The sequence below is a fragment of the Pan troglodytes genome, chromosome 6, assembly GCF_028858775.2.
Source record: "Pan troglodytes isolate AG18354 chromosome 6, NHGRI_mPanTro3-v2.0_pri, whole genome shotgun sequence".
NCBI lineage: Eukaryota > Metazoa > Chordata > Mammalia > Primates > Hominidae > Pan > Pan troglodytes.
Genome location: NC_072404.2, coordinates 172185487 through 172211096, shown reverse-complemented (window position 1 = coordinate 172211096; position 25610 = coordinate 172185487). Strand labels below are relative to the sequence as shown.

The 25610-nt window shown below is 44.4% G+C and overlaps 1 protein-coding gene across 5 annotated transcripts in view; it reads right to left on the bottom strand.

Annotated features, from left to right (window-relative positions):
* UBE3C (ubiquitin protein ligase E3C) overlaps nt 1-24923 on the bottom strand; it is a 131322-nt gene extending 106399 nt beyond the window's left edge. The window contains exons 1-2 of one of the 5 annotated variants that reach the window (XM_528010.9): nt 24511-24923; nt 25-78 (exon numbers count right to left, since the gene is read on the bottom strand). In XM_528010.9, the coding sequence (XP_528010.4) occupies nt 25-78; nt 24511-24576 (120 nt within the window). In that variant the 5' untranslated portion in view covers nt 24577-24923. Of the gene's footprint in view, nt 1-24; nt 79-23845; nt 23874-24510 lie in introns of those variants that run through there. The other 4 variants (XM_054655423.2, XM_016958504.4, XM_054655421.2 and 1 more) reach the window with 4 other exon arrangements.
* Nucleotides 24924-25610: the final 687 nt, after the last annotated feature.

Below are 25610 nucleotides of genomic sequence, written 5' to 3'. Positions count from 1 at the left end.
AGAGTATTACAAAACTGTTTTTACCTCTCTCTTTCTTCTTTCTTCCTGAGTACGATGTAAAAGAGAAGCCTTTTCCTCCTAAACCCAAACAGAGAAAAAAGGAGGTAAGGTTATAATTTCAATTTTAAAACTCCCATACAAAAATTACAGAATGTTTTCACCCAAAAAAAGATCCTAAAGATCATCCAAACAAGCTGTCTTGACTTAATCAGATGAGAGAATCTGAGGCACAAGAAGTTAAATGGTTTCCCAGAGGTCACTAGATATAATACAAGTTAGTACTTCAGTAGTTTTTTAAGCATAAAATCTGATTTCTTCACATATACAAATGAGTACAGGTAAAACTGGGGAAATGTTGAGTAAGACTGGTGCTCCGTACCAATGTCAGAGTTCTAGTTGTGACATCTTACTAGCTTTATAAAATATTACCCCAGAGGAAACTGGGTGATGTGGACAGGGGTCTCTGGGTATCATTTCTTTTCTTTTTTTTTTGAGATGGAGTCTCTCTCTGTCGCCCAGGCTGGAGTGCAGTGGTGTGATCTCGGCTCGCTGCAAGCTCCGCCTCCCGGGTTCACGCCATTCTCCTGCCTCAGCCTCCCAAGTAGCTGGGACTACAGGCGCCTGCCACCACGCCCGGCTAATTTTTTGTATTTTTTTAGTAGAGACGGGGTTTCACTGTGTTAGCCAGGATGGTCTCGATCTCCTGACCTCCTGATCCACCTGCCTCGGCCTCCCAAAGTGCTGGGATGACAGGCGTGAGCCACCGCGCCCGGCCATCTCCGGGTATCATTTCTAACAGCTGCATATGAATCTACAATTATCTCAATAAAAATTTCAATGAAGAAATCAATTTCTTTGATGAAAAATTTTTTTCATAAATAAAACTAAGTTTTGAACAAAATGACTTGGTTTGTAGAAGGAAGTGAAAGAATAAAAGGAAAACTTCAAATAAATGAAAAATACTTAAACAGAACCCTCTTCTCCCCCAAAGATTGTTCCAGTCTTTAGTGTATGGACATTTTATTTTTGTAAATTTCACCCAAAATAAAATTAAAGGTCCAGGCTGGGCAAGGTGGCTCATGCCTGTAATCCCTGCACTTTGGGAAGCCAAGGCAGGAGAATCACTTGAGCCCAGGAGTTTGAAACCCTGCCTCTACAAAAACTTTTTTAAAATAGTTGGGTGCAGCAGTATGTGCCTGTAGTCCCAGCTACTCAGGGGGCTGAGGTGGGAGGATCACTTAGGCCCAGGAGGTCAAGGCTGCAGTGAGCCAGGATTGAGCTACCACTCTCCAGCCTGAGTGACAAAGCAAGATCCTGTCTCAAAAAAAAAAAAAAAAAAAAAAGTTCAAGATTGGAGACACTATATATGAATCATTACAAAAAAATAAATTTAGGCCGGGCACGGTGGCTCACGCCTGTAATCCCAGCACTTTGGGAGGCCAAGGCGGGCAGATCATGAGGTCAGGAGTTCGAGACCAGCCTGGCCAACACAGTGAAACCCCGTCTCTACTAAAAATACAAAAATTAGCCGGGTATGGTGGCACATACCTGTAGTCCCAGCTACTCGAGAGGCTGAGGGAGAAGAATCGCTTGAACCCAGGCAGCGGAGCTTGCAGTGAGCCAAGATCACGCCACTGCACTCCAGCCTGGGCAACACAGCAAGACTCCATCTCAAAAAAGAAAAAAAAATTAAATATCTTAAGAGATATACTTTATCAGAACAGTGTCAGAGAGTAGTTAAGCCAACTTAAAATTATACACTGATACGTGAACTAACAATATTCAGAATCAAAGTTTCTATCCTTTTTTTCTAAATTGAGACAGAGTCGTGCTCTGTCACCCAGGGCTGGAGTGTAGTGGCGATCTTGGCTCACTGCAACCTCTGCCTCCCGGTTTCAAGCAATTCTCGTGCCACAGCCTCCCGAGTAACTGGGACTACGGGTGCACACCATCACACCTGGCTAACTTGTATTTTTAGTAGAGACGGGTTTTCGCCACATTGGCCAGGCTGGTCTCGAACTCCTGGCCTCAAGTGATCTGCCCGCCTTGGCCTCCCGAACTGCTGGGATTACAGACATGAGCCACCATGCTTGGCCTAGAATCAAGTTTCTAATTGCCAAAATGTAAAGCCAGACTTGGCGCAGTGGCTCATGGCTATAATCCGAGCACTTTGGAAGGCCATGGAGGGCAGATCACTTGAGCTCAGGAGTATGAGACCAGCCTGGGCTACATGGTGAAACCCTATCTCCACAAAAAATACAAAACAAATTAGCAAGGCATGGTGGTGCATGCCTGTAGTCCCAGCTACTTGGGGGTTGAGGCAGAAAGATCACTTGAACTGGGGAGGCTGAGGCTGCAGTGAGCCGAGATTGTGCCACTGCACTCTTGCTGGAGTCACAAAGCGAGACCCTGTCTCAAAAAAAAAAAAAAAAAAGTAAAATCAAAGAAATTAATCCTCCAGATACTTTCTATCAAAGAAAATTTCACATAAAAAACCTTTATCACATGTCCAACAGCAGAAAAAATATTGTTTTAAACTTAATTAAAATGATTCATGATTGTTTACTTAATATTCTTTAATTTTTTAAACTTTTAGAAACTAATTTTAGACAAAGAAAAGCTACAAAAATGATACAATTTCCCTTATCCCATATGTCTTACTCACTTCTACATTAAGCAGATACAATTATCAACAGGAAATTAACACTGATACAATAACATTAACTAATCTACAAACTTAATTAGAAATCCACCAATTTTCCCACTGATGCTGTTTATCTGTTCTAGAATCCTATCCAGGACCCCACATTATATTTAGGTACTATTTCTTCTTAATCTTCCTCCAATCTTATAGAGTTCTTATCTTCATCTTTCATGTCCTGGATGCTGTCCCTCAATTTGGGTTTTTCCAATACTCTCATGATTACAGTAAGGTTACGAAATAAGGATAGCATTAGATTTTAATCCATAGGATTATACGCACAAACACGCATCATGGACTCAATACTTACATAAATAACCAAATCAATAAACAAGGAAAAGAAAACTCTTTTCCTCACAGAATCCAGTTTAAAAATGTAGAAGGAAAGAGAAAAGCAGAAAACAGAAAAACACTGCAGACAAGATCTACTAATGTATGCTAAAATTAGTGGGCAAAAGTTTGAGGAGAAACAGGATTTGCCTAGTCTCAAAGTATCTCTCAAGATATAGATCAATTAACAAGGGAAAGACAGAAAATTTAAAGGGGAGAAATTTTGCAGACACCAACTAAGACATCAACTGGCTCAGTAATAAAACATAACGGCATAATGAACTACTACTTGTTACCATACAAACGATACAATCAACTATTGTGTTAGTCTTGCCAAAAAGACTCTTTTTAACCTAAATATATTTATCTGAAGGGGAAATCTTTCATCACTAAACAGAAAAACAGCATCACTGGTCACAAACAGAAGGCATCCCCCCAAATTAAATACAATGAAAACTGTATTTTTAAAGTTAAATTTGAAAGTGGCTGCTGCAGTGGCTCACACCTGTAATCCCAGTACTTTGGGAGGCCAAGGCCGGCAGATCACCTGAGGTCAGGAGTTCGAGACCAGCCTGACCTACATGGTGGAACCCCCATCTCTACTAAAAATACAAAAATCAGCTGGGCGTGGTGGCGCGCACCTGTAGTCTCAGCTACTTGGAGGCCTGAGGCAGGAGAATCACTTGAACCTGGGAGGCAGAAGTTGCAGTGAGCCGAAATCATGCCACTGCACTCCAGCCTGGGTGATAGAACGAGACTCCATCTCAAAAAAAAAAAAAAGAAAAAAAAAAAGTAACTACGGAATTACATAAAAATCTAACAAGTTTATTTATAAAAAGTCCTATCTGAAACTTGATTCCTCAAGGTAAAAGAAACTGTTTATAATCACAATAAAAGAATACGAGACGCTACACTGCTTAGTTTAAGAGGAAGATTAGGCTCTATTAGACAGTTTTATTTTTAAATTTTGATATTAACCAAAGAATTCTGATTTACATGTCTGTAATTAGATCAGGCAGGCAAATGGTATTTATTTTTTTGGAGACAGAGTCTCGCTCTGGCCCAGGCTGGAGTGCAGTGGGGCTATCTTGGCTCACTGCAACCTCCGCCGCCGGGATTACCATGTGCCACCACGCTCGGCTGTTTCTGTATTTTTAGTAGAGACAAGGTTTCACCATGTTGGTCAGGCTGGTCTCAAACTCCTGACCTCAAGTGATCCACCCGTCTCAGCCTCCCAAAGTGCTGCTATTACAGGCATGAGCCATCGCACCCAGCTGCAAATGGTATTTAATCACGTTCTCTGATAGAACTGGGTTCTGAAAAGGAATTCCTAACCAAAATGCCATTTTGCTTTAACAAACTTTTGCTTCAAGAAACCATCCACAGTCTGATCTTTTGAATGTGTCCTTTTACTTGGTAATATTCACATATTAATAAAACAGGGTAGGGGGAGACTGTCTTTATCCATTCACCGCCACCAACTGGTTTAGGAAAACACTCATGGAGACCTTTAATCCTAATTCTGTTTTTTTTTTAATCTTTTCTTTTTTTCCCACATGCCTGCTGTGTCAAACACTCCTAACTCTGTAAATGCCATATTCAAAATACTTTTTTCAAGTTTTCCACAATTCTTTCCTCCACAATCATGGTGTGTATGCCACGGTGAAAGTTTGACTCCACAAAGATGTGACACTCTTCTTGAGATAACAGTCAAGGAGAGAGAGACTTTCCTACCTACAAGCTTTCAGGATGAAGGAGAAGTGGGTGCTGGTAGTTACTGCCCATGACTTCACAAGGCTAGAGAATTAAGTCTCCGCCTTTCACAGGAGTGATTATTTCACACTCTATTGATAACGGACTTAATATCCCCGCATACATGAGACTAGTAGGACTGTGTTTTCAATACAAAAAGGGAGCAGACTTTAGTTCTGGTAGTTTCTGGTGCTGGAGCACAATGGACCAAATTCTCATATTAACCCAAGACACCATCTCTGCTTTTACCATTCAACACACTTGGAGTCTATGTTATCATTTGTCATAAAATCAACAATAGATTTTAAAGCATTTCTTCTAATTGACGAGCTAGAAAAAAAACGTCCCCATGGGCTTGTCTATTCAGCTCATGCCTGACAAAGCAAAGGATTAGCTGAGTTCAGAGTATCAGTGGGCTCATCAGTCTCTAGTGAACAGAACCAAGTTTGTCTTCCCCAGGAAAATAACAGCTGCTCAATGTATTTGTCCCTATCTAAAAATGGACAATGAGCTAAATCATTAGACAAAGGAATCTTGTCCATTATTTTATTTGCTTTGTGACTAATCATCACTTTTAATCACAGCTTTGGCAGCAGCTTCCCATTTGGCCAATTAGCAGCTCTAGCCTTTGTGATTAAATACAACGCACAGATGCAGTGTTCTCTACACCGGTCCCGCCACTCTGTGCATCTACTTTCAACCTGTTTGTTCCCAAAAGTTTAACAGGTTTTGGGTGCTATGGCTTACGGTTTCAAAATAAAGTATGAGTGCATGGTTTCACACTGGAATTTGGCATGTAATAGAATAGGTTCCCTCTCTCGGCCAGTCCATGAAAAACTGGTTTTCAAAAAGCTTCATTATATTTGTGTTTCCTTTGAATTTTCTTCGCAGCCTCCAAGTTAAAGCTGACTCTAGGGCCAGGCACAGTGGCTCACACTTGTAATTCCATCACTTTGGGAGGCTGAGGCAGGAGATCACTGGAAGCCAAGAGTTTGAGACCAGCCTGGGCCATGAAACAAGGCTCCCTTTACAGAAAAAAAAAAAAAAAGGAAAAAAGAGTGTACAGATTGGGTCTCACCATGTTTATATGTATCTCTCTCTAAATATATATATATATATATATATATATATATATATCTGTTGCCCAGGCTGGAGTGCAGTGGCACGATCTCGGCTCACTGCAACCTCCGCCTCCCAGGTTCAAGCAATTCTCCTGCCTCGGCCTCCAAGTAGCTGGGATTACAGGCTTCCACCACCATGCCTGGCTAATTTTTGTGCTGTTCTTCAAAGTAGAGACCAGGTTTCACCACGTTGGCCAGGCTGGTCTCAAACTGTTGACCTCAGGTGATCCACCCACCTTGGCCTCCCAAAGTGCTAGAATTACAGGCATGAGCCACCACGCCCAGCCACCATGTTATATTTTAATGGTCATTTAGGTTGTTTTCAGTTTTTGGCTAATTCAAATAAAACTGCAGTGGATATCCTTGCAAATGTGTCAGTAATGTCTGCAGGTTAAATTTCTTTTTAGGTCAAAGGCTATGTGCATTTGAATTTTAATGAATATTTCCAAATTGCCCTCCAAGGAGATCATGTCAATGTATGAAAAGTGACTGCTGTCCCTTGTCTTCACCTGCACAGTGCAGCATCTAACTTTTTATGTTTTCACAGTTTGAATCATTTAATTTTTTCATTTGATTATCTTTTCATCTTGTTTTACAAATAATCATTTTCATGATGCTACAAATATTCCCTTTGTTACTCTTTAACCTTGGTTATGATATTTTTATGTGTACAAAGTTTTAATTCTTAATGTAGTCAAATTTCTCGCTTAAGAATTCAGTAGCTGCAGCTTAGGATTATATGCACAGCATGGACTATTACCGTCCACATCACTAGCATGGATTTCTGTATATTGAATTTTTTAATTCATTGTTGCAGGTTTATTTTTAATAGCATGCTGAAATTTCACTTTCAGAAGCTGACACTTACTAGTGTGAGCCACATGCTGATATTCATAATTGTGAATTAGGATCATGCCTACACCTTTATTTTTTCCTCCTACCGCCTGGGCCTGACATGAGTTTTTAAAAGGGTAATTTAAAAAGTCTAATGATGAAGACTCTTATAACTGAAGACATTAACTATAAATAGGGCTGTCTTCACATATAATAAGGACCACATTAATAACTCACTGGAGTCAGCTTTATTTTTTTGGCTGCTGAATAAATTATAGGGCATTCACTACATGGAATATCATATAGCTCTTTAAAGGAATGTGGTAGATCCATCTACTGATCAGGAACTGTCTCCGAGAGTATTATTAAGGGGGACAGGAGAAGTACAGCAATCTGTTTAATATGCTCTAGCTTGTGTTTTTTTTTTTTTAAAAAGAAGGGAATTTACACACCTATATGATTACATATGTAGAGAACAGCTCTGACAGGAAGTGTAAAAATCCCAAAATAGAGTGTGAATGTAAGGATTAAAGAATTGGGGCCGGATGCGGTGCTCATGCCTGTAACGCTAGCAGTTTTGGAGGCCAGGGTAGTGGATCACTTGAGGTTAGGAGTTCAAGACCAGCCCAGCCAACGTAGTGAAACCCTGTCTCTACGAAAAATACAAAAATTAGCCAGGGGTGGTGACTTGGGCCTGTAGTCCCAGCTACTTGAAAGGCTGAGGCACAAGAATCGCTTGAACCTGGGAGGTGGAGGCTGCAGTGAGCCGAGATCATGCCACTGCACTCCAGCCCAGGTGACAGAGCAGGACTCTGTCTCAAAAAAAAAAAAAAAAGAACAACAACAACAAAAAAGAACTGGGGGTGTGAGGAGTGGAGGTGAAAGGCAAGAAAACTTCTAGTATTTTATTTGAATTTTTACATTCCCATTTGAATGATCACCCATGTACTTATAATATTTTCTCACTTTTTTAGAACAAAGTAGTAACAAAGCAATATGAGAACAAGTTCTAAAAACAGCTCAATATAATGAGGAACAAGTTCACCACTGAGTGGCTGGGAGGAAAGGGGCAAGTAAGGTACCAGGAGAAAGCAGTTTGATTTTGAAAAAGGACTGAACTTCCTATTGATTAACAAGTTTTTGGTTTCAATTTATTGTACTCATAGTTGAAAACATTCTTATCTTTCAAATTATGCAGATATAGAACCCGTACGGATGCCTAGTAGCAGTTACAGACAAGGTCCATCAAACACCCAAAGGGTCTCTGAAACGACCGAGGCCATCGTCCTGGCAGCGTGCACGCTCCCTGCTGTAACTACCCACCAATGTGAAATCCACAGTGAGCACAGCCAACTGCTCTGGGTGCCTGGGGAGCTTTAGGTACGATCTTATCTTCTCTGAACATTAAATATGACCAAATCTTACAAACGCCATTTACCAAGGTGATTTTCTTTTCATTTTGTCTTACCAAGATGATTTCAAATGGGGGGAAAATGCTTTCTTCACTAAATAAATTTAGTGGTAACAAAGTTTATTCTTTATTTGAAATAGTAAAGCGTACATAGTTTAAATCAGATTTCATTAAACCCTCAGAATAAAATTTTTATGTTAAAAAACTAGAGTGAATGTCAAAGTAAATTTAAGTAACTTCCAAAAGACCACATGCCCAAATTAACTGCTAACCATTTACAGAACGATTGTTAGCATGTTTGTAAATATCTTGATTTTAAAAAAACCCCAAAAAACTGTGAGGTTTTTGTTTCACCTATTTGGCTTATCTTCCATTAACAATTTACTCCATTTACACAGAATTATCAGCTTCACATCTGTTTCAGTTCAGTATTTTCTGGCTCTCAGGCACTAACATAATGCTAGCCATTTTATACACTTCAAAGAACATTGCCTTTGAGTAAAGGAAAATGTTAAAAGTTAACATTTGTGAATAATGCATAAGCTACAATGTGTGTGTGTGCGTGTGGAGGGGTGGGATTCTTTTTTGCAGACCTACATGAAATAAGAATCTCTATGAAAATATGAGAACCGCCAATTTCACAAATGCAAAACATACTTACAGGTGCATCATCATAAGCCACTAAAAATCATATCTATAAAACATAATGCACAAGATGATGCAAGTTCAAAAGAAAGTTTTTAAAATGCTAGGAAAATATTTGACCATTTACCATCACAAAGATGGGGGAAAAAACTGACTATGCATTAACAGCATTTCATTTCTAAGGGATGGGTAGGGTTCCAATAGGTAATTATTAAATACATTTCAGTATAGCCTACATTTCCAATTATAAATATTATTTTACAATCATAAGAGCTCATTTTTAAAAATAAAGTCTGACTACAACCAGTTATAGATTTCTTTGTTCCTTCTCCACTCCTTCTGCTTCACTTGACTGGAGAAAAAATGAAGTATCCAATGCAAAACACAATCATTTAAATATCACAATATACACCAAGAGACTTTCTTTTCTTACCTCAGAATTGTGTCGTAAATAAGGCACTATTTTAATAGCAAAACTCTAAAGACAATTTATATGTATCCATTGATAGGAAAGTGGTTATATTAAGTATCAAACTATGCTATGGAATATTATATACCATGAAAAATAACAAATATAAAGATGCCGATATGGAATCACTAAGACATTTTGTTGAGGTGAAAAAGCAATATGATCTCTCATTTTAACTGAAAATGAGAGGGGAGGCCATGTTTATGTTTAGACTTGTTCTGAAAGGATACTGAGAAAATAATGGTGGGAAGTTAGGGGATTCAGTGAGAAGATGATTTCATGGATGCTCTTTAGAAGGTCTGACCTTTTATCTTTTTTTTTTTTTTTTAAGATAGAATCTCGAACTGTCACCAGGCTGGAGTGCAGTGGTGTGATCTTGGCTCACTGCAACCTCCACCTCCCAGGTTCAAGCAATTCTCCGCCTCAGTCTCCCAAGTAGCTGGGATTACAGCCGCCTGCCACCACACCTGGCTAATTTTTGCATTTTTAGTAGAGACGGGATTTCACCATCTTGGCCAGACTGGTCTGAACTCCTGACGTCGTGATCCACCCGCCTCGGCCTCCCAAGGTGCTGGGATTACAGGTGTGAGCCACCGTGCCCGACCTATCATTTTTTTTAAACAGAAAAAGTTAACTTTTTTCCCCCCAGACAGGGCCTTGCTCTGTCACCCAAGCTGGAGTGCAGTGGCGCGGTCTTGGCTCACTCACTGCAACCTCGCCCCCGCCCCACCGTCCTCCCACCTCAGCCTCCCGAGTAACTGAAACCACAGGTACATATACCACCATGCCTGTTTTTTTGTTTGTTTGTTTGTTTTTTGTATTTTTAGTATAGACGGGATCTCGCCATGTTGCCCAGGCTGATCTGGAACTCCTGGGCTCAGGCATCTGCCTGCCTTAGCCTCCCAGAGTGCCGGGAGGAAAAGTTAACTTTTTAAAAAGGCCACTGACTGCAGAGTAGAAATGCAACCATTCTTAGAGCAAGGAAGATTCGTGATAATCTAGTTTGGTTTTATCATTATCAAGAATTATGACTTTCTTGCTGGGTGTGTGGCTCACACCTGTAATCCCAACACTTGGGATTACTTGGGGAAGCCAAGGTGGGAGGATCAATTGAGCTCAGTTCAAGACCAGCCTGGGTAACATCGTGAGACCTTGACTCTGTTAAAAACAAATTAAAGAGAATTGTGACTTTCCCACTACATGATACAATAAAGAAAAGCCCAGAAAAGATGAACAGCTAAGTCACAGACAGTTGGTTCCAGAGTTAACTATTTTTTTTTTTCAAGGTTACACTTTCTAAAATTTCGTCTTTTGCAGTAAAGGGGTTTCACAGTGGCAAGATGTGATGTGAACCATGCTAAGTGCCAACAATCTAGCGTCTGCTCACACAGCTCTAAAATAATATGTACAAAACTGAACAATTTTGTTTTGTTTTGTTTTTGAGAGGGAGTCCCACTCTTTCATCCAGGCTGAAGTGAAGTGGTGCGATCTCTGCTCACTGCAACCTCTGCTCCCCGGGGGTTCAAGCCATTCTCCGGCCTCAGCCTCCCAAGTAGCTGAGATTACAGGCGCCCGCCACCATGCCTGGCTAATTTCAGTATTTTTAGTAGAGACAGGGTTTCGCCATGTTGGCTAGGCTGGTCTCAAACTCCTGACCTCAGGCAATCCACCCCCCTCAGCCTCCCAAAGTGCTAGGATTACAGGCGTGAGTCACCACGCCTGGCAAAAAATTAAACAATGTTAAAGCTGCACTGTAAGAAAAATTAGTTCCAAAAGATGTAGGACTGTTGGAACCACCTTCTCAGTGCCTGCAGGATGTGGTCCTCAACTTCCCAAGCAGTTACAGGAATGCACAAGTAAAGCAGGAGACAGAAGCAAGATGTGCAGGCAAGACAACCTGCCCAGACACGAGGGAGAGGCCATACAGCATCCGGATAAACAAACCACAGGGCAGTGTTGTGGGTTTTGCTAAATTATTTGGACTCCAGGCCTTGATTTCTTCCTCCACAGGACACTAACACCTCTGCCTCACATAACAGAAGTGGAGATCAATGAGCTCATAAAGGAAAAGTGCCCTGCAGGAGAACAAATAGTGAGGAGTGCAAGGATCTGCATGTGACAAACAAGGAGAGAAACAGAAACATCCTTAAAAGAAAATGCCCACTGCAGGTTTTAGGCCCTCACTGCTCTTCAGGCACAAGTGTGGGTGCTTCTCCCTTGATTTCCCTGGCTTCAGGCTTTGCCTCCCTAGAATCAAACACCCAAACTGCCCCCCACGCATCTCTAAAACCTAAGTCTCATTAATGTGCTTAAAACTCTTCAGCGGCTTTCCAGTCCTCCCTGAATATGCCTTAGTGTGGCCTACAATGCCCCCCAGCTCTGTCCCTAATTACCTTTCCCCCAGCTCTCTCCCTGACTACCTTCCTCCCAGCTCTGTCCCTGATTACCTTCCTCCCAGCCTTCTCTTCCACTTTCCCCACACCCTTTGCCCACCCCCATTCTGGCCACAACCTGTAGCTGAACACCACGTCTCCATGGTTGGACACCTTTGCCCATGCTGTCCCTCTAACTGGTGACAGTAATGTTAATATGTAAATAGTCCTAAGAATCCTACCCAGTCCAGCACACAAAAACTGATGCTTGCTTGGGGTTCTGGAAATAGGATACACACACGGTACTAGAACAGAAGGTGAACAAACTTCTGGGTACGAGGCTGTGCGGAAGCGTTCTCGGATGACGGCCACTTTACTGTGCTGCTCCATTGCTTCTCACTTCACTCACCTCTCCTCCCTGTCACGATGTGGCTACCTCCTGCTCCACGGTTGTCATGGTGACAAACCAAGGGCTGACTGACTCCAAAATCATTGACTCCCCTTGGTCCAACTGCATAGCCCCCTCTTCTCTCCAAGGGCAAATGGACTAAAAAGCTAAATGATCTAAATCAGTGAATTTGCATTGTTACAAAAAATTACTCCTTATGGTTCTACTAGGCTTTTTGGAGGAAGACACTTAAACTGCTTAATAGATAGTATTTCCAGCAGGATAATGCAGGAACCTAAGCATTTCCAAGCAGCATACAGGAGAAGGTAACAGTTCACAAGAAAAGCCAGCACATGATCAGGAGGGCACATCTAGAAAAATAGCATTTTAAGTCAGGTCTCTACTTGTTTTTTAAGCTGCTCCTAGTTTGCCAGTTTCTTTGTTACATTTCCAAAGAGCTACACAATCTTCTCCGAGTGAACTCACATTCACCAAAATGTATGTTGACGATGCTTGCTTTTTAACTCACTGTGTTGTTATTTATGTAGCCAATAACTACTGATCTAGAAGGTAAGAGGTAAGAAGGAAAACCACAATTTTTAACTCCTAATAGGCTGAGGCAGAAAACACAGCGTATTTGTTTTGCAGCGCCAGCGTTTACGACTAAGCTAAACCTGAAGCTCCCTTCTATGGTGGCTTCAGGATTATGTCCACAGATGCTTTGCTACTGCTGCCCTTTAGGGGTTGGAGCCCGACTCCCCTCACCCCGAGAGTGGGCTGGACAAATACACCATGACCAAAGTCACCACAGGCTTTGCTCTTCCTCCCTGCTCTGTCTGCTCAGCAGCTTAGCGGGAGGCCAGCTGCCATGAGGACACGGTATCCCTAAGAAGCCCCGCAAGCGGCCGAGAACTGACTCTCCTGCCAACGGCCAGCACTAACTTCCAGGCTTGTGAACAGGCCAGCGCCGAAGCAGATCCAGATGCCTGCCCCACAGAACTGACCAAGGTAACAAAAACGTATTGCTTTAAGCTCTATTACACAGCAATAAGCAACTAGTATCTTTCTTTTATTCAACGGAAATTAAGAAACTGGGAAAGCAGCTATCTTGACTGTTCAGATAAACATAATTTAAACGCAGACTGCAATCCTGTTTTGTAATCTACTTATTTCCATTAACAATAAATCATGTTCATAAATACAAGTATGTTAATAAATTAATGACAGACATTAATACACATCATGACCATTTAAATGGCTGCACAGTATTTCACTGCATTGTTATATTAACGGTTATTTAACAAATGTCCCGTATTTAGACATGTAGGCTGTTTCAGTATTTTTCAGTATTATAAGTAATGCCATAAATCACCTTTCCCATGCATCTTCTCTTATGCATATTAGTTCACTAGAATAAATTTTTACGTTTCTAAATGTAGAAATTTGTTCTGCTGGATTAGAGGGGACATATCTTGTTAGACTCTTTTTTTTTTTTTTGAGACAGAGTCTTGCCCTGTCACCCAGGCTGGAGGACAGTGGTATGATCTCAGCTCACTGCAACCTCTGCCTCCTGGGTTCAAGCAATTCTCCCGCCTCTGCCTCCCAAGTAGCTGGGATTACAGGCGGGTGCCACCACACTCAGCTAATTTTTTGTATTTTTAGTAGAGATGGGGTTTCACCACGTTGGCCAGGCTGGTCTGGAACTCCTGACCTCAAGTGATTTGCCAGCCTCCACCTCCCAAAGTGCTAGGATTACAGGTGTGAGCCACCATGCCTGGCCTTGTTAGACTCTTGATAAATCTGTTATAACCAACCCTAGGTAGGTTGTGCCCAGTGTCTGTACGCCCTCAGCAACAGCAGGTATTACAGCCTGTAATTTGACCACCATCGAAGGTGATGGGCTATGGAAAGCATGGCTTCTCCTTCATGCTGACAAATGGTAAAGGGCGGCATTTGGAGGCCTGAGACAGGAGAACAGGGACATGCAGAAAGCAGCTGCTTTAAAGGCAGTAAAAAACAGGGGTCACAGTCAAAGAATAAGATGCCCCACTTCCAAATTCCTAGGTGCCTACATTCTATAATAGAAGAATTAAAGAAAAGTCACAGAGTGAAGCTCCTTACAGCTTTTGCAAAAACTTCTTTTGAGGCTATTCTATGGTCTTATGAGACCATCTATTTTTTAACTTTTAAGGACCCTAGCTGGCAATTCACACTGTAACTCAAGAAAATCAGCACACATTCAAGTGGTTAAAGCCAAGTACGGGATATCTTGAGGCAAGCCAGATGCCTAAGGCACAAATTTAAGGAGGCACTCACTCTCAGGGATGTGCCAGTGCAGGGTCAGCCTGTGCATGAACCTGAGAGTAAGTGCCTCCTTAAATACTGTATGGTGCTTTACTCACCTCCCTGCAGGCCCAGATTTAATGTCCAAAGAAAATGAGACAATTAGTCTCAAGTCTCACTCCTTCCATTCCGCTTGGTTTCTATTTTTAAAAATCGGTTGAATTCCTGGCCAGGCATAGTGGCTCACGCCTGTAATCCCAGCACTTTGGGAGGCTGAGGTGGGTGGATCACCTGAGGTCAGGAATTCGAGACCAGCCTGACCAAGATGGTGAAACCTGTCTCTACTAAAAATAGAAAAATTAGCTGGGTGTGGTGGCAGGCACCTGTAATCCCAGCTACTCGGGAGGCAGAGGCAGGAGAATTGCTTGAACCTGGCAAGCGGAGGTTGCAGTGAGCCGAGATTGAGCCATTGCGCTCCAGCCTGGGCGACAAGAGCAAAACTCTATCTCAAAAAACAAAAAAAGAATTCTTAACCTTATCTATAGCAGGGAACTACAGTCTTTTGCTCCTACATGTAAAGGATACAGCATAACTGTATTCGAAGGAACAAATGCAGTGTTGCTAAATAATACCAGTCCTGACAGTCAATTAACATTTTCAGAGCCAGGCTGGGGTTGGGTAGTGGCAAGCCTGGAGTTCCAGCTCCTCAGGAGGCTGAGGCAGGAGAATCGCTGGAGACCAGGAGTTTGAGGCTGCTATGCACTATGATCATGCCTGTGAATAGCTACTGCACTCCAGCCTGGGCGACACAGTGAGGCCCTGTCTCTTAAAGGAAAAAAAAAAAAAAAAAGAACTAATTTGATCTTAGAAAATATTTTGACTTTATTTGATGCCAGATCTGTAAGAAAAAGTTTTTATGTTCCACTGCAATGTATATGGAGCATTATACGATCACATCCATTACACCCCTGCTTTTTAAAACAAAATAGCACAAAACATTTTAAGTTAAAATATTCTAGGTAATCCCTTCAATTATATAATAGAGGGCAGTTTTACAAAACTAAGCAATCAAGTTCTTACCATCTTAACAGTCTAGACCTATCATAGGGGAGGAATTAAAACTAGAGTAATTGAGGCCAAGCATGGTGGCTCACACCTGTAATCCCAGCACTTTGGGAAGCTGAGGTGGGCCGATCACTTGAGGCCAGGAGTTCAAGGCCAGTATGGACAACATGGCGAAACCCCATCTCTACTAAAAATACAAAAAAATTAGCCAGGCCTGGTGGTGGGCGCCTGTAAGCCCAGCTACTTGGGAGGCTGAGACAGGAGAATCACTTGAATTCGGGAGATGGAGGTGGCAGTGAGATCGCACCACTGTACTCCAGGCACTCCAGCCTAGGCGACAGAGGAAGACTCTGTCTCAAAAAAACAAAATAAAACAAAAAAACTATAGTAATTGGTTTTGGTAGGCCCTAGAGTATCCTCATTCCATAAGGCCAGTATCACCCTAATACCAAACCAGACAAAGACATCACAAAAACACCCTAAACTGATGTCCCTCATCAAAAGAGATGCAAAAATCCTGAACAAAATATCAACAAGCTCAATGTAACATCGTATACAAAGAATTATGCATCACAATCAAGTGGGATTTATCCCAGATACGCAAGATGGGCTCAATATTCTAAAATGACTTAATGTGATCCATCATATCCACAAGCTGCAGAAGGAAAATCACATAACATTAACAGATACAGAAAAAGCATCTGACAAAACCCAACCTTCATTCATGATAAAATTCTGCAAACTAGGAATAGAGGGGAATTTCCCCAATTTGATAAAGAATATCTACCAAAAAACCCACCAAACATCATACTTCATGATGAGAAACTCAAAGCTTTCCCACTAAGATTAAGAACAAGGCAAGTTCTCACCACTCCTTTTCAACTATAATCCTACCTAATGCAGTAAGACAATAAAACACATTGCTTTCTGATGGTCTTAGAAAAGAAAAAAGAAAAAAAAAGGCATACAGATCAGGAAGGAAGAAATAAAACTGTCTTTGGTTGCAAATGAAATGATTATCTGTGCAGGAAATTCCAAATATCAACCAAAAAACCGCTCCTGGAACTAAGAAGTGATTATAGCAAGATTTCAGGACATAAGGTTAGTACATGAAAGTCAATTGCTTCTCTACAAATAAGCAATGAACTGGAATTTGAAACTGAAACACAATACCATTCACATTAGCACCCCTCAAAAATAAACGCTTAGGTATAAATCTAACAAAATAGGTATAAGGTATATATAAGGAAAATTATATAACCAATGAAAGAAATAAAAGAACTAAACAAATTAAGAGAGATTCCATATTCATGGATAGGAAGGCTCAACACTGTCAAGATTTTAGTTCTTCCTAACCTCATCTACCAATTCAGCAATCCCAATCAAAATTCCACAGGTTCTTTTTTGTGAATATCAACAAACTGACTCTTATGGAGAGGCAAAAGATCCACAACAGCCAACACAATACTAAAGAAGAAGGAAGTCGAAGGACTCACACTACCAGACTTCAATGCTTACTATGGCTGGGCGCGGTGTCTCACTCCTGTAACCCCAGCACTTTGGGAGGCTGAGGCAGGCGGATCACTTCAGGTCAGGAGTTCAAGACCAGCCTGGCCAACATGGTGAAATCCAGTTTCTACTAAAAATACAAAAATTAACCAGGTGTGGTGGCACATGCCCACCCAGCTACTCAGGATGCTGAGGCAGAAGAACCACTTGAACCCAGAAGGCAGAGTTTGCAGTGAGCCGAGGTCACACCACTGCACTCCAGCCTGGGCAACAGGAGGCTCCCTCTCAAATTAAAAAAAGTTTAGTTTAATATATATACTAAGTAGTATAGTTTACTACTGATCTGTTACAGTAATCAAGATGGTATGGTATTGACAAAAGGGAGAGAGATCAATGGAGGAGAGAATAAAGCCATAACAGAGCTTAGAAATAGATCGTAAAGGCCGGACGCAGGGGCTCATGCCTGTAATCCCAGCATTTTGGGACGCCCAGGCGGGCAGATCACGAGGTCAGGAGTTCGAGACCAGCCTGACCAACATGGTGAAACCCCGTCTGTACTAGAGTAGCCAGGTGTGGTGGTGCACACCTGTAATCCTAGCTACTTGGTAGGCTGAGGCCGGAGAACTGCTTGAACCCAGTTGACAGAGGTTGCAGTGAGCCGAGATTGCGCCACTGCACTCCAGCCTGGGAGACAGAGCGAGACTTCGTCTCAAAAAAAAAAAAAAAAAAAGAGAAATAGATCCATAAAAATACAGCCAACTGATCTTTGACAAAGGAGCAAAGGCAGGCATTCAATGGAGTTGGGGAATGTCTTTTCAGAAATGGTGCTAACTGGACATCCACAAACAAAAACACTTCAAAAATTAAAAATCTAGACACAGATTTTATATCCTTCACATAAATTAACTCAAAATGGATCAGAGACCTAAATGTAACATACAAAATTATAAAACTACTAGAAAATATGAGAAAATCTAGGTTACCTTGGCTTTGGTAATGACTTTTTAGACACAACGCCAGAAGCAAGATCCATGAAAAAAACACTGGTGAGCTGGACTTCATTAAAATTCAATAGTCCTCCAATGTCACAAATGTACCACACAGATACAAGATGTAAATAACAAAGGAAACAGCGTGCAGCGGAGAGGAGGTTTTGAGGACTCTATTACAGTTTCCCATCAATTATTCCGTAAACCGTAAACCACTCTAAAAAAAAAAAGCTTATTAATTGATAAAAAATAAAGTAAAAAGAAATGAGCTGTCAAGCCATGAAAAGAGCCTTAAATGCATAGTACTAAGTGAAAGAAACCAATCTGAAAAGATTACATAGCATATGATTCCAACTACATGACATTCTGGAAAAGGCTAGAGTAGAAACAGTAAAAAGATCAGTGGTTGCCAGGTGTTACAGGGATGGGAGGGACGGATGAATATGCAATGAGGATTTCTTCCTTTTTTCTTTTTTAAAAGAGTATCGCTCTCGTCACCTAGGCTGGAGTGCAATGGCGTGATCTCAGCTAACCGCAATCTCTGCCTCTCGGGTTCAAGCAATTCTCCTGCCTCAGCCTCCTGAGTAGCTGCAATTACAGGCACCTGCCACCACGCCTGGCTAATTTTTGTATTTTTAGTAGAGATAGAGTATCACCATGTTGACCAGGCTGGTCTCGAACTCTTGACTCCAGGTGATCCACCCTCCTTGGCCTTCCAAAGTGCCGGGCCTCCTCCTTTTTTCTTTTTTTTGGAGACAGAGTCATGCTCTGTCACCCAGGCTGGAATGCGCTGGCACAATGCAGGCTCACTGCAACCTCCACCTCCAGGGCTCAAGTAATTCTCCTACCTCAGCCTCCCACACCCAGCTAATTTTTTTTATTTTTAGTAGTGACAGGGTTTCACCACGTTGGCCAGGCTGGTCTCAAACTCCTGACTGCCTACCTCGGCCTCCTAAAGTGCTGGGATTACAGGCATGAGCCACCACACCTGGCCAGCACTGAGGATTTCTAGGGCAATGACACTCTTCTGTATAACGCTGTAAGGGTAGATACATGTCATCATATATTCGTCAAAACCTACACAATGCACAACACACAGTGTGAACCTGAATGTACACTATGGACTTCAATTAATAGTAACACATCGACATTGGTTTATCAATTGTTACCGATGATCCACATTAATGCCAGATGCTAATAATAGAGAAAAGTGAGGTGAGGGAGACTAGGCATATGGGAACCCTACCCTCTGCTTGATTGTAAACCTGAAACTGCTCTAAAAAATAAAGTCTATTTTTTTTAAAAAAAAGCACTGGACAAACATTAAAGTGATCTTAATTCTACTCCCACTATTGTCAGAACTATCTACAAAAACTTACAAATTTTCAGTTCCTCCGGTCTACAAACTTTTCTATATCCATATTCATCCCTAGCTTCTTTAAGTCTCAAAATATTTCCCATTGCCTGCTCCCACTCAGTTCTCCCCTCTCAGGTATTCTCGAAGACTCTGAAAGTTATGCCACTCCTGTCTTCCCCACATTTTTAACCCCCGTCCTTCCCAGTCTATAAACTTAAGTTTCCCCCGTCTCCCAAAACAGACAAAACTCTTTCCGAGACACCAAATTTCCCTCTATCATCCAATCTTCTGGTTCTTTTCAAAAAAGGTCTGCACTGTTGCCTTGCCCCTGCCTTATTTTTTAAGAGATGGGGTCATGCTGTGTCGCCTAGGCTGCAGTGCTATGGCATGATCACAGCTCACTGCAGCCTTGAACTCCCGGGCTCCAGCGATCCTCCCGCCTCAGTCTTCGGTGTGGCAGATTGTAGGCGTGCGCCACAGCATCTGGCCTGTGTTCGGCCCTGTTTGTGACTTCCCATTCACTCTCCAATGTGCTATGCTCTTGACTTCCAACTCTGACTACCCTACAGAATATGCTCAAATCACCCAATTCTTCCCAGCTCCGCAGTCAGTGGACTCACTGTGTCTGTGCAGCACTTGGCATTGCCTGTCACTCCTCCCTCCCTGAGATTCACTCCCTGGACACCACTCTCCTCCACTCCCGGAGGTGTGACTCTTTTGTAAGCATCCCCAACTCCCACACGTATTAAATGTTGCAGTACCTCACAAGTCCCACCCTGTCCCAAACTCCAAGTCCTCTTACGGACCTGTGTTCGAAGCCACCATTCTGTTGATAACCCCCAAATCTGCATCTCGGGCCTAGATTCCTTCCTGTGTCTGTCCCACAGGAACTCAGGCATTCAGTCAACGACCACTCCCCGCTTCTTGAAGAATCTACCCCAGCCCTCAGGTGCACCTAGACTGTTCCATTTGAACCAAGCCTCCAAGCCCTCCTCAGACTGAGCTTATCAGGTGGAAACATGACCCAGGCCAATCAGACTTTCCTCTCCTGAAAACTGGTAATTATGATCAAACTTTCTTGACGCTTAAGCTAGGAAACCATGTGTGAGAAATGGAGAAAGCCAGTCTGCAGAGCCAGGAATAAAGGAGACAGAAAGAAGGGAGTGCACCCAGCTCCTGGAGAAAGACAAGCAACTCCTGTGGTGGTGATAACTGCTGTCTGGGTGTTTCTGACCTTTCTATTCTGTCAGACACGCCTATCCTTTCATAAACTTGTTTTTGTTTCTTTTTGTTTTGCCTACTAAGCTAGTTTTAGTCCATTTCTGTACTTGAAATCAGATGACCCCATGATATTCTTCTATACACTACCAAGAAAAACATACCCCCAATTAAACTGCATCATGCTATCAGTGTGTATCCCGATGTCAGAAATATTTAAAGATAGAAATCAGTGTGACTTAAAAAAAAAATTTGGGGCTGAGCGCAGTGGCTCATACCTGTAATCCCAGCACTTTGGGAGGCTGAGGCAGGCGGATCACCTGAGGTCGGGAGTTCGAGACCTGCCTGACCGACATGGAGAAACCCCATCTCTACTAAAAATACAAAATTAGTCGGACGTGGTGGTGCAGGCCTGTAATCCCAGCTACTCGGGAAGCTGAGGCAGGAGAATCGCTTGAACCCGGGAGGTGGAGGTTTGTGGGGAGCTGAGATCGCACCATTGCACTCCAGCCTGGGCAACACTGCACTCCAGCGTGAGCGAAACTCCATCTCAAAAAAAAAAAAAATTCAGCTTTTATTTTAGAGTTAGGGGGTACCTATGCACGTTTGTTACAAGAATATACTGCAGGACGCGGAGGTTTGGGGTGTGAATGATCCCATCACCCAGGGAGTGAGCACAGTTACCAACACGTAGTTTCCCAGCCCTTGTCCCCGTCCCTCTCTTTCCCTGTCTAGTAGTCCCTGGTGTCTATCATCCCATCTTTATGTCCATGTGTAATCAATGTTTAGCTCCCCAAAGTGACTTTGAATCAATGGAATCCAATCTACATGTACTCCACACACCCCGCTCCACGAACCTGGAATGCCTTCTCGTCTTCCACCCATCCTAATTACACCCATCCTTCAGGACTAAGCTCCAAACAATTCTACTTTTTCTGAATCAGGACCAAGGGAAATTTAGAATGTAGCAATTACTCTATTGTTATTTAATTTTTAATTGCTTAAGTCTTATCTGCCCAATAAGATTATCAACTTCTTCAAGTCAGACTTGTCGTACACAGATCTATACAAATAATAAATACTTAAAGTATTTAATTTGAAAAAGGAAAAAGGTTATTCGAAGGTGGTAACCACTCCATTTTCCACTAAGCTCCAGAAAGGGAAGATTTCAAATAATAATTTAAGACATGAGAAAAGGGTCACTATAACTTCATTTTTCCAACAAGGGAAGGGACTTATGTGGCAGTCAAAGAGAATTCAGGAAAATAAGCATATGTAGGTGCTCAACATAATTAGTTGTCAGGAAACAAAATTAAAACCACAAAGAAACTACATCCTCACTAAAATTAAAGGACTTGCAATATCAAATATTGGCAAGGATGTGGAAACCTGGATACCTTCAGATGCTGTGGGCATGCGACACGGGGAAACTGTGGCAGCGGTGTGCACAACAGCTGAACATACATATAATCTAGGACCCAGCACAAGAGTATTACGTGCACCAAAAGGCACACACAGCAAAGGTCTGTAAGAAAATAGAATCAGCCACGGTGCGTTCACACAAAGGGCAATGCCGTGCACCGAGGCGGATGGAATCCACCTCTGAGACAGAAGCCGAGCCAAAGCAGCCACGCACAAAGGACAAGTGGTGAGTGGCTCCATGCCCCTGAAGTTCAACAGGTAACGCTCATCTACAGTAACAGAGGTCAGAAGGACAGTCACCTTTGTGGGGCTACAGACATACATGGCATAATGACCTCTCAGTCTGTTGACAACAGACCACATATACACCGTGGTCCCATAAGATTATAATTTGTATTTTTACTGTATCTACGTTTGGATGCACAGACACTCACCATTGCATGAAGAGCTGCCTACAGTATTCAGCACAGAAACACGCTGTCCAGGTGTGTAGCATAGGGGCAACGGGCTGTACCAAGCAGCTAGGTGTGCAGTGGGCAACACCGGCTATAGGTTTCTGTTAAGTGCACTCTAGGATGGTCCCACAACAACCAACTGGACTAGTGACAGCGTCCCCTCTTTAAGTCACATATGACTGTAATGAATGGGTGAGAGTGCAGGGGAGCCTCTGGAATGCTGGGGATGGTCTTCCTTTGATGTGAGTGGTGTTCCATCTACAGGAGAGTGTCCATATGCAAAAATCCTTCAAGCTGTACATACAGCTGGCTCCCCACCGAGATTCCTTAACCAGGCCAGGGCACCCATGCCCCAGCTGCTGCCAGTTCCTACTAAGGGCTCTTTACTGCCACTCTCTCCCAGAAGAATGGCCCTCGGCTCAGGGTTAGCAATGCCAGACTCCCACCCTCATCCCGGAGGGGCAGCAGCCTGCAGCCACCAACCCCTCTGCCGCAATTAGGGCCAATTGTAGCATGCTCCTGGTGAGATGGGGCTAACGCTAGCCTCCAGCTGAGACGCCTTTTCCTTCCCTACCCAGCTTCCCTCTCGCCCTTCCTCCTCAATTTCACTTGCACAAGGATCTCTTTAGTGTTTGTGAACCTGACTGTATCTTAAGTTATACCTCAATAAAAAGAGTTTTGTTTTTAAAGGGGTGATTTTTTTACACAGCTCGTGCTATCTTCCCTTGAGATTCTGATCAACAGTTAAGAAATCTCACTCCCTCAGAGCAGAGATGCACTCCTTGGTGAAAAGGGACCAACATCCGTGGCCCGTGGGGTGTTCCTGCCTGCAACAGAGGCCGCGCGGCGCTGTGTAAATGGCATGGAGTCTCAGATGGTCTGCCACTAGCTTGCTGTGTGAATGGGCATTCGTTCAAATGTTCTGCAGCTCACCTTCCGAACTTGTAAGCAAGGCGATTTGGCCCTGAGATTCTCTGAAGTCTCTTCTAACTGTAGAAATCCTTTGATCTCATAAAACATTTTCATTAACGTGGAAGACCCTAAGTGCTACCACGCCCACCCTTAACTGCACAGTACTTAGTTCTGGAGCACAAGTGACTTCCAAGCAATCACCATCACACGAACCTCAAAGCTGAAAAATTATCAGCACACTTCTCTCCCAACTCTTTACCCAGGTTCCCTTCTAACCTCAGAAACCACCAAACACAGCCCCACAGCACAATCTTAATAACAGCAGTTCCTCCTTGGCCTGCCAGCACCCACTCCGCGTTATGTGCCTACCTGGTGGTTGTGATATACAGAATATACTGATAGACAAGAAAAACTAGGTGAAGCATTTCAAAGAACATTTCAGAAATGATGGGAAGGGGTGGGAAGGGAGGGGCGGGAACAAGACCACACAGTGTTCAACGACTTAGCGGTTCCAGTGAACCAACCGATGCCCGTCTTCAGGGACAGACAACTAGAAATTCTAGACTAGAACAGAGGAGTCATGGTTTGCCTACCCTTATCCTAAACAATTACCATGCGAACAACTTAATGTCGATCACAACAGATGTAAGTCCGGAGTCTCTCCAGTTTCCAGGAGGCTGGTGGCAAATAATTGCCCTCGTCTTGGATTGAAACACGTGGCTATTCATGAGACGTTCTGCCTCTACTTTAGAGATTATCGACATCAGCAAATGCGTGCCGTTCACCTTCTACAACCGAAAACGCCCTTCAGGTGGCATTCGAAAAGCAGCCACTCCCTGATGCCATGCGGGAGTGAGCATGGAAAGCGCATTTCTGAAAGGAAACACCCAGAAAGGGTAAGTTCACCTTGGGTGGCACAAAGCGTGCCAGGGTTCACCGGCCTCCTGCATGGAAGGGAGCCACGGCCAGCGCGCCCGGGTCCCGAAGCGCAGTGGACAGGCAAGGCCCCCACGGGCGCGGCCTCGAGTTCCAGCCAGGGAGGCCCCGAGTCCAGTCCTAAGCCCCAGCCAGAGTCCTGGCCCCAAGTCTCGGCTCCGAGTCCAACCCCGAGTCCCGGCCGGAGCGGCCCCGAGATCCGGCGAGGAAGCCCCGAGTCCCCGCCAGGGAGGCCCCGAATCCAGCCCCAAGTCTCGGCCCCGAGTCCAGCCCCGAGTCCAACCCCGAGCCCCGGCCGCGCAGGCCCCCAGCCGAGGGCGCCCCGCCAGCCCGGCCCTCACCTTCCTGCTCGCGCCGCCAAGGGACACCTTGGGCCGCGTCTTGAAGTCGCCTTCGAAGCTGAACATCCTGGCAGCCTAGCCCATGTGCGGGCAGCGCCGCCGCGGAAGCAGCCGGGCGGGCGGGGCACGGGGCGGGCTGGGAGGCTCTCGGCGCCCGCCCGCCCGGCCCGGGGCAGCGAGGACGCGGCGGCCGGGAGGCGACCCGAGCCCGCCCCCGGGCTGTACCCTCCCAGCCCTGCCCTGGGGCGGGAGGGGCGGCAATACTGGAGGGGCGGCCCTGCCTCGCCTGCCCCTCATCCACGCCGGCCACAGCTCGGGCCGCTGCAAGGGCGCCCAGCGGGCAGCAAACCCGGCGCTTGCACCTGGAACTGCCGCCTCGGGAGGGAAGATGGCGGTCAGCCGTCACTGCGTGCGCGGCCCTGCAGACGTGCGCGGCCCTGCAGACGTGCGCGGCCCTGCAGACGTGCGCGGCCCTGCAGACGTGCGCGGCCCTGCAGACGTGCGCGGCCCTGCAGACGTGCGCGCCTCCGCCATCGACGGCACGGCGCTCTTCCCGGCGGTTCCGCTAGCGTGCGCGGCCCCGCAGGGCGCGCTGGAGCCTGGGGAAGACGGCGGTGACGCGGGATGGGCACGCGGCGGAGTGGGCGGGGCCTGGTGCGTGCGGGGGGCGCGGCGGGGGGCGCGGCGGGGGGCGCGGCGGGGGGCGCGGCGGGGGGCGCGGCGGGGGGCGCGGCGGGGGGCGCGGCGGGGGGCGCGGCAGGTGTTGGGTGCGGGGCAGGGTGCGGGAAAGGTGGAGTGCGAGGCACGGGCCGGAATGGGGTGCAGGGCAGGGTGCGGGGTGCAGGGTGGGGTGCAGGGGCCGGCACCCGGAGCGGGCTGGGAGCGGCCAATCTGGTGCCAGACTCGAGTGAGGCGGGAAAGGAGCAGCTAGGCCCAGCCCGTCTGTTTACATCCCACCTGTTCTATGTCTATGACACGCACAGACGGACGTAAATATTTACCATATACACAGACATGCGCAGATTTGCCTCATACATAGCACACATATGCATCTATAGATACACACAGCATCAATACATATAAATATGTATCATGTACAC